This window comes from Schistocerca serialis, chromosome 6, assembly GCF_023864345.2.
Source record: "Schistocerca serialis cubense isolate TAMUIC-IGC-003099 chromosome 6, iqSchSeri2.2, whole genome shotgun sequence".
Taxonomy (NCBI): Eukaryota; Metazoa; Arthropoda; class Insecta; order Orthoptera; family Acrididae; genus Schistocerca; species Schistocerca serialis.
In genome coordinates this window covers 273,857,833-273,871,531 of record NC_064643.1, presented here as the reverse complement: position 1 = coordinate 273,871,531, position 13,699 = coordinate 273,857,833, and the positions used below count along the sequence as shown (strand labels likewise).

Here is a 13,699-nt window from a genome sequence, read left to right as displayed (position 1 = left end):
TCCGTCTCTAATGACCTCGTTGTCGACGGGGCGTTGAACGCTAATCTTGGGGGACTGTGGGAGATGGAATTTAAAGCGTTTTGATATAAGGAACCTGAAGCCGTAAATGTGGAATAAAGTTTATACGACCATCACTTGGCTGTTGACAAAATGGTTCAAATAACTCTGAGCACTATGGGACATAACATCTGAGGTCATCAGTCCCCTAGAACTTAGAACTACTTAAACCTAACTAACCTAAGGACAACACACACATCCATGCCCGAGGCAGGATTCGAACCTGCGACCGTAGCGGTCGCGCGGTTCCAGACTGAAGCGCCTAGAACCGCTCGGACACTCTGGGTGGCGGCTGTTGACAATCTGCGCACTATCTGTATGAGAAGTTAACAGTTGAGATACTCAGTGAACATGTGGGCCGGAATTCTTGGAGATCACCTTACTGGACCACACATCACTCCATGTTGAAGCGTGCATGGTATTTGAACTTCCTGAACTACTTCTCGCCTCAACTTCTGGAGGGCGTTCACTTGAAACTGTGCACCAGTTTGTGGCTTCACAACGATGGTGCTCCAGCACACTTCGATGGTCGAGGCATATGTCATAGACAACTTGTGTACTCAGCACCAGTAGGACAGTACCTGAGATCACTGAGAGCATCTTTACGGCGGTAGGTACCATAAGACGAGATCGCGGAATCTTACAGAGAATCGGACAAAACGTGATTCTTCATTGCGCAGTGTGTAACGAAGTCAAGGTATTGTGACTTTGAAATTTACTGTACAGTAGTGAAGCGATGCCAAAGGCCTTGCCGCAGTGGTAAAACCGGTTCCGTCAGATCACCGAAGTTAAGCGCTGTCGGGCTGGCGTAGCACTTGCGTGAGTGACCATCCGGTCTGCCTAGTGCTGTTCAAATGGTTCAAATGGCTCTGAGCACTATGGGACTTAACATCTGTGGTCATCAGTCCCCTAGAACTTAGAACTACTTAAACCTAACTAACCTAAGGACATCACACACATCCATGCCCGAGGCAGGATTCGAACCTGCGACCGTAGCGGTCACGCGGTTCCTGACTGAAGCGCCTAGAACCGCACGGCCACACCGGCCGGCCGCCTAGTGCTGTTGGCAAGCGGGGTGCACTCAGCCCTTGTGAGGCAAACTGAGGAGCTACTTGATTGAGAAGAGCGGCTCCGATCTCGTAAACTGAGCGGTGTGCTGACCACATCTGCTGACCACATCCCCGTCCATATCCGCATCCAGTGATGCCCGTGGCCTGAGGATGACACGGCGACGGTCGGTAAAGTTGGGCCTTCCAAAGCCTGTTCGGACGGAATTTAGTTTTTAGTGAAGCGACAGGGATTCGATTTACAGTGTTTGATTGTACTCTACTGCGAATAGACGTTTTCCGAACCACAGTATTCTGGTGTTTTATTTAGCCTACCGAATGCATATAAAGTGCATAGTGTTGCAAAAACTTTATTTCACATTTCCAGTTATAGATAACTTATATCAAAACTACATCCACTACAGTCTCCCAATTTTTTACTTGCTGAATACGGCATTAACAACGCCATCAGTGACTCTTTAACCCTATAATCAAGGGATGTTTTCTCGTCTTGTAATGTGCACACATTTATCTGCATTAAAAGCTAGTCACGAGTCTTCGTACTAGGTTGATATTTTGTTCATATAGAGATGGGTATTAACACAATTTTTTCGGTTAATACTTTCTCACAGACAACTGCGTCGTGTATGAACAGTCAGTGTTTGTACGGATACAAGCGTGATACCATTAGTGAGATAGTGTATGAACAATAACAGCCGTTTCACAATTTTCTGGGAAATGCCTGAAATTACTTCGACGTCTGTAGACAACCCTCTACGCTGAATAACGTATATTCTCACAGAATAGTACGGAAAAGCAGTGCATTTGTTCACGATCAACCAGTTACGGTGAAGTGACCACTTTATGGATTAACATTTAGTTAAAGCAATTATGATATTTAAATACAAGAAACTGCCTGGCGGATCAAAACAGTGTCCGGGATCCAGTCTCGAACTGGGGACCTCTGCCTTTTGCGGGCAAGCGTTCTACCGACTTTTTTAAATGCAATTTGTTCGTTATTGTTCGTTGTATCTGGTCGTAGCGGACGTCACATGACACCCATTGAAATTCACTGTCGATACCTTCACACAGATTTTTTATCACAGAGCCCAGCGAGCTCTCTGACCGAACACACTGAGCTACCATACTGGCGTCTAAGCTAACCGAGCACGACACACAACCTACCCTCAGCTTTACTTCAGCCGTTACCTCGTCTCCTACTTTCCAGACTTCACAGAAGTTCTCCTGCGAAACTTGGAAGATTAGCACTTTGGAAGAAAGGATATAGCGGAGATATGGCTTAGGCACAGACTGGGGGATGCTTCCAGAATGAAATTTTCACTCTGCAGCGGAGTGTGTGTTGATATTTACAGAAAATACTTTGTGCTACGTTCTGCAGGTCTAAAACGTTTTCAGACCAGTCGCGAACCAGGCTAAGTACGAAGTGCGAAATAAATTTCCTTAGAACCGTCAGCGTGGTACCAACACTGTTAAAAATGTACAAACCCCTAATCCACCGCTATCCCAGGATATCATCAACGCCTCGACCCACTGGAATCGCCTTGAAGCCATCGATGGCTCCTTGTGGCATTCACACTTACTAGACGAGTAGAACAGCTCTCCGCAGGTATCAGCGAAATTTTTGAAACAAAGAACACTCCTCAGAACACACTGTGTTGGTAACATCAGCTGAACAACACTCGGACGTCTCCGTTAGTTGGTTTTACATACTGATGTAGAGTAAATGTACTATCAGCAATAAAAAAAAATGGCTCTGAGCACTATGGGACTTAACTGCTGAGGTCATCAGTCCCCTAGAACTTAGAACTACTTAAACCTAACTAACCTAAGGACATCGCACACATACGTGCCCGAGGCAGGATTCGAGCCTGCGACCGTAGCACTATCAGCTATAAGACATGCCTTTCAAACACGTTATCCAGACATCGCAATCACATTTTAGTGTAAACTGAACTTTCTTCTAACGACTGGGGCACTTTAGTATTGTCTCTTATGTTGGCCACACTATAATAGCGCGTAGGTGATCGGGTCCGACAGAGTCGACAACAATGCAGTGTGCAGCGCCTACCTGGAGCGGCCGCCGCGGACGCGACGTGAATGCGCACGCCAGCCATGGCAGTTCGCGACAGACTGCCGACTCCACCGCGGCGGTTGTCCGTGGCATATCGCTGGCGAAATTACCGGCCAGTTCGGGACTCGGCGGGCGACCCTCTCCCCCCTCCCCGCCCCCCTCCCTTCCCCCTCTCACAACGCATTTCAGTTCGCCGGACCCAGATACCCTCACTATTAAAATTTCATGCCACGTATCAACTGCAGCGCAGGTCGCCGAAGTGGCGTCAAATCGAAAGACCTGCACCAGGCGAACGGTCTACCCGACGGGAGGCCCTAGCCACACGACATTTCCATTTCCAACTGCAGTGTCTCTGAAACTAACGACCTGGCTTGCGGCAAGATCGTGCGCTACTGTAATCGAGACGATAGACATTATGTAGGCGGCCAGGCGCGAGTTAACGACCTTAGAACGCAAATTCGCTCAGTGCTGCTCATAAGAAACTTAGGGCTAACTGAAGGTGTCCTCACTCCTAAACGCATCGCAGTGCTTCAATGCGCGTGGTCTTGTTTGAGATAGTATACCATTGCCTTTCCTCGATCTTTGATCTGACTTACTTATCCAATTACATAGGGACCTACTGCGTAATGTGGACGCCGAATCGTGGTGTAACGTGACATTTTTCGTACAGAGCCATTCACAAAATGTTTCCGCGAAATTTCCAAAAGGAGATTTTTGTTCCTCGGGTTTCCCAAGATAACCTGGACAGTGATTCCAACAAAGACGTTTTCTAGCTCCATTTTAAATGGTTCAAATGGCTCTGAGCACTATGAGACTTAACATCTGAGGTCATCAGTCGCCTAGAACTTAGAACTAGTTAAACCTTACTAACCTAAGGACATCACACACGTCCATACCCGAGGCAGGATTCGAACCTGTGACCGTAGCGGTCGCGCGGTTCCAGACTGAAGCGCCTAGAACCGCTCGGTCACACTGGCGGGCGCTCCATTTTAGATCGGAATTCATAGTGAAGGTACTCTTACTCTCTACTGAGTTAGTTGTAAGGTTCTTGGCACCCGCAGAAATTTATCTGACAGAGAGCACGATTCCAAAATTGCCAATTTTATAGGTCCGTGCCTCAATCAGGAAAAACGGAACCCTTGTAGGATCACTTTGTTTTCCATCTGGTACCTGTCTGTCCATGCGATTGTTAAGAAACCTTTTTCTCAGGAACGGGTAGACATATCAAGTTCAAACTGCTGTCATATACTACAGGCTACAGTCCCTTGGCAGTGTATAAATTTTAAGCTTCTAAGTCGGTTCAATCAAAATATATGGCCGTTTATGTTACATATTTTGATACTCGAAAACTCTCTTATCAGAACCTGTTGGGTGCTTCCCATTGACTTACAATCATGAAATTTGGCCAGAAGCAAGGTTTCAGAGTGCAAGTAAAGCAAAAAAATCTGAAACGTGTTAAATTGTAATGATATTACATAAACACATCTTCCGCCATTTGAACACACATTGCATTGATGATCCATCAAAAGCATAACAGACGCATAAAACATAAAATGTTAGTTGTAGTCATGTTGTAGTAAGCAAATAAAAAATGTTTTAATAAATAGTTTCTCTGTGCATACATAAACTGAAGTTCCCTGTTCGCGTCGCGTACGGTAACTACTGTAGGTTCTCTGATAAGGTCTTGAAATTCCAGGGACCAATATTCTGCCAGTATCAGTATCGACAAATCGATTCCTAGGATGGGTGACATGTGAATAGCAATGGTTCACAGCATAGCTATTCCCTCATGAAGCTGCTGTAAATAATTCTCTGTACTTCAACAGGAACAATGTTGTACATTATTACAACACCAGTAGAAAAAAATGACATTCATTACCCCACATTAAGGTTGTCTGTAGCACAGAGGTTCACAATGCTGCAACCAAAAGTTCTGATCACTTACCCATTGATATAAAATGCCTGACGACAGCAAAATAAAATTTGAAACAAAACTGAAAACGTTTCTCTTTGACAACTCATCCTATTCCACAAAAGATTATCTATTACTGTAATGTGTAAATGGCGATGGGTACGAATTACAGACCTACGTCTGTCTGTCTTTAATTTAAAAAAAACTAAGAAAACAAAAATGACCAGCATGGTGGCATATTTACGAAAAAAAAATTGGCGTGAGTAAACAATAACTCGTTCCACATCATTACGATTTATCGGGCAAATGATACATGGAATATCAAGCGAACTAACCAAGTAACTAACTACTGGTATATCACACAACATGGTATAGGTTTATATACTCAAAATGAAACTGATGATGAATGTAGATGTACATTCCAGTTGTGCTGTGTTTCGTTATTCCTGAAAAACTGGCGGAGTTACTGGCGAGAAATATTCCGGGAAAAGAAACAAACAGGATACCGTTGGAAAGGCAGGCCTGCATCTTACAAAGTTTAGGCCATCATTACTAAAAAAATATAACGGACATACATGTTAAAGCAAAATATCCATTTTTATGGTGTCTTAAGCGTTTGATCCATTACCTTAATTACATTTATAGTATTCCACAATGCTGGAAGATGTTTAAAAAATTATATCTTTTTTTACCCTGTAAATTGCTATTACCGCCCACACGTTGAATGACGCATCATAAATAAGCCTTCGAAGTGAGGAGATGTGTAAACTACAATGAAAATAATGTACTGGCTATCTAACAAAACAAGGACACTATTCTGCATGGAGGTATACCACTACGCAGTTCTGTTTTTTTGACATTTCAATAATCATTCACTTTGCTGACATGAACAAGATATGATAGCATGCCTTGCTTTTTTGTTCATTTCACAAGTTTATGGCCTAAAAAAAGAACACGTAGGGAAGTTTTTCGCAAACGTGAACATTAAAAATGTTGGGCATCCGAGCTGAAAGCTGAAAATGTGACGAACAAGAAGCAGTACCAATAAGCAAACAAGCTGTAGTTTCTGAGTTCCACCTTCATTTGCTATCGATACAAATATGCAAAAGTGGAATAAAATGCATTAGGACAGCATCCTTTTCACGTGAAATCCTTCTCGTCTCGGTCATTCGAAATATATGAACAAAAGCAAGTTACATTAACGAGGTCAAATGTGTCGTGTTATTAGAGCAAACACGCATTCAGGAACAGAAAAACTTTCGAAATTGCGTTCCTGACACCATGTTAGTCATGTAGGCATTTTTAGTATTTGAAACAGTTAATGCATGCACACGACAGAAATAATGAGCAAGAAGCAATCGTAAACCGTAGTCTGCTAATGTTTTGGGCTACTTAAAATGGCGGCAGGCCTCACCCACTCTAGCTTCCAAACAACTTACAGCAAGTCTGAAGTGACACCTCCCTTCTTTTTTACCTCCACGATTTATGACTGTGGAATCAACTGCCAATAAAATGCTTGCAATTCGCGTTACTTCTAATATAAGTTTAAAAGTAAAACGTATTTTTATATTTAAGAAATGCACAGTTGGTTCACTAAACATCTATTACATGCTTGTTGGAATCATTTTATACGTTGGCCTAGTGGCCAAATACGTGAGAACAACACATCAGGTGCATCTCATTTTGCAAATACTGGCAGTCGAAGTTACAGCAAATTGATACGGTATGTCATTCATTAGACCACTGAAATTAAGCACTCTTAACCATGTCTGGTTAATCTCAAAGAGGTGACGGTGGAAACAGCCTAGCAGCTGTCGCACGACGTTCCAAGGTCGCCAAGTATGGTCGCACCGGCCTAGTTTGCGTCAGTTCCAGGCACATTCCGTCGTACCTACAATTCCATCTTTTTTGTTTATATAACTAGCTTTAAGTAGTAAGCTTTGAAATTCTTCATTGACGACAGTACTCTCATACTCTGCTCAGAATGAGCGCTAAAAAAATGTATACCAAGTTTGGAGAGTTAGTACTAAGGACCAAAACAAGACAAAAATGTCCGGTAGAGATGGGCTCTGGAATACTTACCTTAACAGCTATGAGTTGTTCATCTTCGCTATTGTGAAACACATCTCCTCTACCACAAACTCTTTGCTGTCACGGAAAACCTTCAGAATGCAATAAACAAATGAGGAAACATTCTTTTGTTATTATCCACGAATCTGTTAGTGTTGTTACTGTAAACTGTATTCACAGTAGTGGGTAAGTGCAGCGTATATGTTAGTTCTAAAGAAACCAGGTTCTCTTATGGTAAGTTTTTGATATGCTTTTGCACTGCAGTCTTATCTTTGCACTTACCAGCACGATGGGAGTCTATTGTTCTCCACAGAAAATTTGCACTTACCAGTATAATGGGAGTCTATCGTTCCCCACAGAAAATGATAAACATTCGAAATCTTTGGTGTGTGCAAGCTCCGTTACTGACATACAAACACTACAGGAACGGGTCGTCAATGCCTGCCAGAGTAACTGAGACCAACATGGAGCTTCTCAGGGTGTGCATGATTCCCTCAGACGCCGAACAGAAGCATGCTTTACTATGAATGGACACTAAATTGAGCACGCCATTTAGCGATGGCTCGCAAGTGCAGTCTTTTCTAACAACAAACAGATTACATTAAAAAGCTTTGCTGCATCTCAATAACAGATTAATACGTTCTCGTTTGTTTACTCGTTTGTTTTCTGCATTCTGTAGGCCGTTCGTAATAGCAAAGAGATTGCAGTAGAAGAATTGTGTTTTACAGTAGCAAAGATGAGTAAGTGCTCATAGCTCTTAAGGTATGGATTTAGGATGCCACGTGCATTGGACTTTTTTACTTGTTTTGGGCCGGCCGCGGCCGAGTGGTTCTAGGCGCTTCAGTCCGGAACCACGCTGCTGCTACGGTCGCAGGTTCGAATCCTGCCTCGGGCATGAATGTGTGTGATGTCCTTAGGTTTAAGTAGTTCTAAGTCTAGGGGCTGATGACCTCAGATGTTGAGTCCCATAGTGCTTAGAGCCATTTGAACCATTTTGAACTTGTTTTGGTGCATATTACCTCATTTCAAAGTGTAGAATATTTTTTAACTCCTAGTATATACCAATAAAATCTTCTTGGTCTACAAGCCACGTCATTTCGAGTATAGCATTCGAGTTTTCGATAACTGTCTTCGCCATCGTCAATAGTAGTTAAGATCGCTGACTAAGTGATTTTAACTCCTGATGGCGATGGCAGAGACTACTATCGAAAGATCGAGTGCTTTATGTGAAGAGATGCAGCTTATTTTTTGTTTTATTCTTTATTGTAATTTCATTCCCGGTACCATATGGCCTGGGGGGGGGGGGGGAGGGGGGTGGCTGGCAGCGGTACAATCCGCCGCTCTTCATCTGAGTGATACGTTTAATAAAAAGATGAAAACGGGACGTATAAAAAGCGATAAAAATAAGGACTTAAGAACATAATAAGGGGAAACATTGGGGGTTAAAACATACACTTACAAGGAGACGATCACTGTGGACGCAGCTTATAAATCGACAAGATTTTATTGAAACCTGTCACCGCGAAAGACTCCGAGAACACTCTGTACATAGTTTCTGCGTAAGCGATATGTATAGGTTTCTGTCATAAGTCGTCAGGCGCATTGTCTCTAGTGTTATGCGAGAAATGTGCAATTGTGTTTTTGCAATTTGTACATGGGCTAGGACCAAACGAATACCGCCCAAGCCAAGTGCAAATGGAAAGCATCGGTTTGTTTTCCGCAACAAACAAATTTAAAGGGTTATTTTACGTTCCCATTTGAAAGATCGGCCCCAAATAAGTCTAGTGCGATATTCGATTTAGGGGTAAGCGTTAAGATGGACAGAAAAATACGAAGCATAGGCAAAGCTTCAACAGTGAACGAGTAGTGCTGCTACATGGAGGTAGCAGACAAATGGTTCAAATGGCTCTGAGCCTATGGGACTCAACTTCTGAGGTCATCAGTCCCCTAAAACTTAGAACTACTTAAACCCAACTGAGGACATCACACACATCCATGCCCGAGGCAGGATTCGAACCTGCGACCGTAGCGGTCGCGCGGTTCCAGGCTGTAGCGTCTAGAACCGCTCGGCCACCCCGGCCGGCGAGGTAGTAGAAAGGCCAGGGCAGAGAGGCACAATGAGTCGCTGATGGGTTCTGGTTATTCCTTTGTTACTGTTCCTCTTAATACTTAACACTAAACCGTATATCACTCTAGATTAGTTTGGGTCCCCTCTATCGAATCGACACGTAAAATTCCGCTTTAAAATATTTTTTTCTGTAACGGGAAACAGGCGCTTTACGTCGCATTTGATGTGATGTGATGAGCTGCATTTTTCGTCCCAATCCATCTACACATTGCAAAAACGAAATCACAGATATCTGCCGAAACACCAGAGAAAATGCACCTGACGACTTTTGGGAGTAGCACCACGTATATGAACAAAGGGTGTTTCAAAGTCTTTGCGACAAACGTCTACGGTGATAGATTGCTTCATAGAGAACAACTTCTGTTAGACCAGAAAATTTTCGTTCACGTTTCCCAGTGACGCTACGCGACCTTTAGCATTCGCCGACCCTGGGACCAAGAGATTTCACCAAAGTAGCATGATCTGCTAACAAGATGTGCAGCATGCTACCTACCCTAGTTAACTGACAGTGATTTTCAACAAGAAAACCATAAGAATGGATGTGTCAAAGCGGACAAATATGTTTTAAAAGCGAATCAGGAACTGAGTTTTGCTCAGCCTATCGCCTTTCATGCGCAACAAATGATAGGCAACTCGCATTGTTTACGAGCGCCACAAATTGACTACAGAGGGATAACCAGTCTCAGGTGAAGCGTCAGCGAACATTCTGTCTCTAACGAAAGTTGTTCTTTCCCATGACGTGGCTTACCACTCCCAGACAACGGAAAAAAGTAAGGAAAATGTTACTACTTAAAAAGCAATCGCCATAAACTGTTAATACGCTTACCCCACTGTGAGACAAGACGGTCAGTGCCTACATGAAAAAAAGTTTGCGGCTGCCTACGAAATCATAATTGTACACTGGTGTAAACCTCTTCGTCCGAAGAAAATCGATAGCAACAAATGCCTTTCGTTGGGGCTCCAAAAATATGGAATTCGCTTGGGGAGGATGTGTAAAGGTTTCCCGGCGAAACTTCAGTAGCGTGCTCGAAATACCTTTAATTATATGAGATACATAGTGGACCTAGGTTAAGTCTAATAGTTCTTGTGTGATATAGATATCGGGACCCGGGGTATCGACTGGCAAGTATGATTGTGAAAAAATAAAGTATCTAGCCTGCTTAACTCACACAGTCCACGTTGAGTAGACTGAGTACTAGATAAATCCCAAGCTACGAATCAAGCGGTTCGTTGTAAAAGGAACAAACATTTAGGTTTTTAGTAAGCATGTGTTTACCTTGTTTCAATAATACTTGTAAGGAGAACGCTCGATCGACTCTTCTCAAGGTAAGTCATAGGCTCTGATGTAAATAACTGCTACGTTACCTGTCATTGAAATTTTTTTACGCTCTATTGTCATGCAAATACTCTTACATTCCTGTGAACGCGGTAGGTGACAAAGGTTTTGAAGAGGGCTACACTGTATCACCAATACAATACTGAACAAAGACAAAATATTGTTTAACGGTGTTACAAAAAATCTCGAAAAGTACGTGACCGTTTTACTTTAAATTTGTACACGATACTCTAATTAACTTCAGACGAACATAGGATTCATATGTTTTAATATATGTAATATATAAATATTTGTGTAATTTTTAAAGGGGAAAGGTCGTTACAAAAAATTTCGAAAAGTTCTTGACCGATTTATTTCACATGTTTACACGGTACGCTAATAAACATTCAGACAATCATACCATAGACTATTTATTTTTTAAACAAGATTGTGCAGGTTTTCTCTCAAAACTATCAACGAGAAAGACAATGCTGTGCTGTACTGTGAAAATGTGCTGTTTCGATTTCTTTCTCACGGTTAATTTCAGCTACGATAGGAGGGCATATAAACCATTATACAAATTATTAAAAATGCTTCCATTCCATGCTGGGCGCCTGGTACAGCAACAGATTATGAATTTCTGGAAATAAGAGTCTCGGTTTGCAACCAAGACCGTCTTATTTCAAGAGACAAATTATGTCCCCCATATATGTTCTTCTTATACAATTTAAGAAAAAAATTATGTACACAACAACGTGTTTTTTTTCTTGCTCCCTATCGGTTTTACAGAAAAGAAGAACATTATCTTTATTGTTTATCGGCTTATGGTTAGAATACTGCTACGGAATCTGAATCGTCCATAATCTTCTAGTCTTACCCAGTCGCAGATTAAAACGAAGTGAAATACCGTCACTGAATATTCTCGCAGATCCAGCATCTGGATACCTCTCAAAAATGGTCCAAATGGCTCTGAGCACTATGGGACTTAACATCTGAGGTCATCAGTCCTCGAGAACTTAGAACTACTTAAACCTAACTAATCTAAGGACATCACAAACATCCATGCCCGAGGCAGGATTCGAACCTGCGACCGTAGCGGTCGCGCGGTTCCAGACTGAAGCGCCTAGAATAGCTCTCTCTCATACTCTATACACCAATGATCACAACTGATTTATCCTTTCATTTTAAACGACACCAATTCCCAGTCAAGTTTTTGTTTGCAATAACAATAACCAATGCTCTAGATCAGAGAAATATGTAAGAGGATGGAGGGAAGGAGGAAGGGGGGAAATTAAGATAGGGAGGGGGAAGGAGTAGGTAGACAGAGAGAAGAGGGAGATGTAATACACAGAGAGAGGAGATGAACAAAGAGAGGGATCGGGGCAGGAGATGGGCAGAGGGAGGGTGGAGGGTTGGGTTAGGTTGTTTGGGGGAAGAGACCAAACTGCGAGGTCATCGGTCTCATCGGATTAGGGAAGGACGGGGAAGGTAGCCGGCCGTGCCCTTTCAAAGGAACTATTCCAGCATTTGCCTGGAGGAGGGTGGAGGGAAAAAGAGTTTAGGGTGTATATCCAAATCCCGTACATGTTTATCAATTGCGAAGCATTGCCGGCTTCGCTAGCAGTAACCAGAAACAACTCATGTTTTCAGATAAAACAAAGCCCCATTTCAATTGCAATAGTATCAAAACAAATGCTACGTTAGCCAAAAAAAAAAAAAAGGAATCTCTACCTCATAATAGACAGGTTCCCTTTTTCTTGTGCATCTAGGAATATTTCATATCACATTTTGGTGACTGCTAAACACAAAGAATAAGTATCTCAGTAGGTGACTATTTCTTGGTTTCCTGAGAATATCAATAGATATATCTCGATTAAATACAGCGCCAGAATAATCTGAGGAACATCAGTCGATTGAGGACGTAAAACTGCAGTTTACTTAACCTTTTGTTTGTAAATAATACGCGTAATGGATGTAACAGAAATCATTCTGTGAGCAAGCCTGCACCGAGTACATATCACAAAGAGTAAGTTAGTTACATATCTCGCCAAAATCGTCTGAGAAAAGGCAACTAACGAACTTTCGTAGAGGCGCCTAGTATATCTTTTGCCATTCATTTCCACGCCTATAACTGTCTTCTGTGAACTGGTATCTCTACTAAATGAATACACGAGTGATCGTCGTTTTGTGATCTTAGACAACTAGACCACTGATAGGCGTTAAGCAGTTGCGATAATACCAGCCCCTTACAAATTACAGTCGAAATCGTTGCTGCTCCTATGTATCTGGAGAAGTGGCGCACTGGATCCGAATTCGGGAGGAGGCCGGTTCAAATTCCCGTCCACACAACTCGTTTTCTATGTTTCGTGGATGTCACAGATCGCTTAAGTCTCATAACGGCTAGTTCGCTGGAATATAAGACGACTGATTTCCTTTTTCCAATCCGAGCTTTCACTCTGTCTCCGATATTCCTCCCTTCCTATATCTTTACGTTCTTCGGATACAGAGTGGTCGTTGTCCGTTTTGTACAGTGCCTTATTTTATAAATGAAATATTTGTAAATCTTTGAAGCAGATAAAGTGACATATGCGAAAATAGATAGAAGATTGTCCTAATTCCCTAAACAAGGACCGAAAGGAAGCATAGTTTCGTCTAAATATTTATTGTTAGAATTATATATTTTAATAAGATTCAGTCTAAATATCACTCCGACATATATCACGCGAGTGTCTATGTACATACATAAAATTGGAGAAATTCGAGGTCATACGAAGGTTTACTGCCATTCACTCTTAACGATTGTCCGCTGTGCGGTGTGGGATCCGCATCAGGTGGGACTGACGGATGACATCGAGAAAGTACAAAGAAGGGCAGCTCGTTTTGTATTATTGCGAAATAGGGGAGATAGTGTCACAGACATGATACGTGAATTGCAGTGGCAATCATTAAAACAAAGGCTTTTTCGTTGCGACGGGATCTTCTCATGAAATTTCATTCACCAGTTTTCTCCTCCGATTGCGAAAACATTCCGTTGGCACCCATCTACATAGGGCGAAATGATCATCACTATAAAATAAGA

General features: G+C 42.4%; 1 protein-coding gene across 2 annotated transcripts in view; it reads right to left on the bottom strand.

The window, feature by feature from the left end:
- LOC126483813 (aldehyde dehydrogenase, dimeric NADP-preferring-like) overlaps positions 1-13,699 on the bottom strand; it is a 198,730-nt gene that overhangs the window by 67,371 nt on the left and 117,660 nt on the right. The window contains exon 1 of one of the 2 annotated variants that reach the window (XM_050107000.1): positions 3,193-3,284. The exons of the other annotated variant lie outside the window; for it this stretch is intronic. Within the exon in view, the coding sequence (XP_049962957.1) occupies positions 3,193-3,238 (46 nt within the window). The 5' untranslated portion in view covers positions 3,239-3,284. Of the gene's footprint in view, positions 1-3,192; positions 3,285-13,699 lie in introns of those variants that run through there. 2 annotated transcript variants of the gene reach the window in all.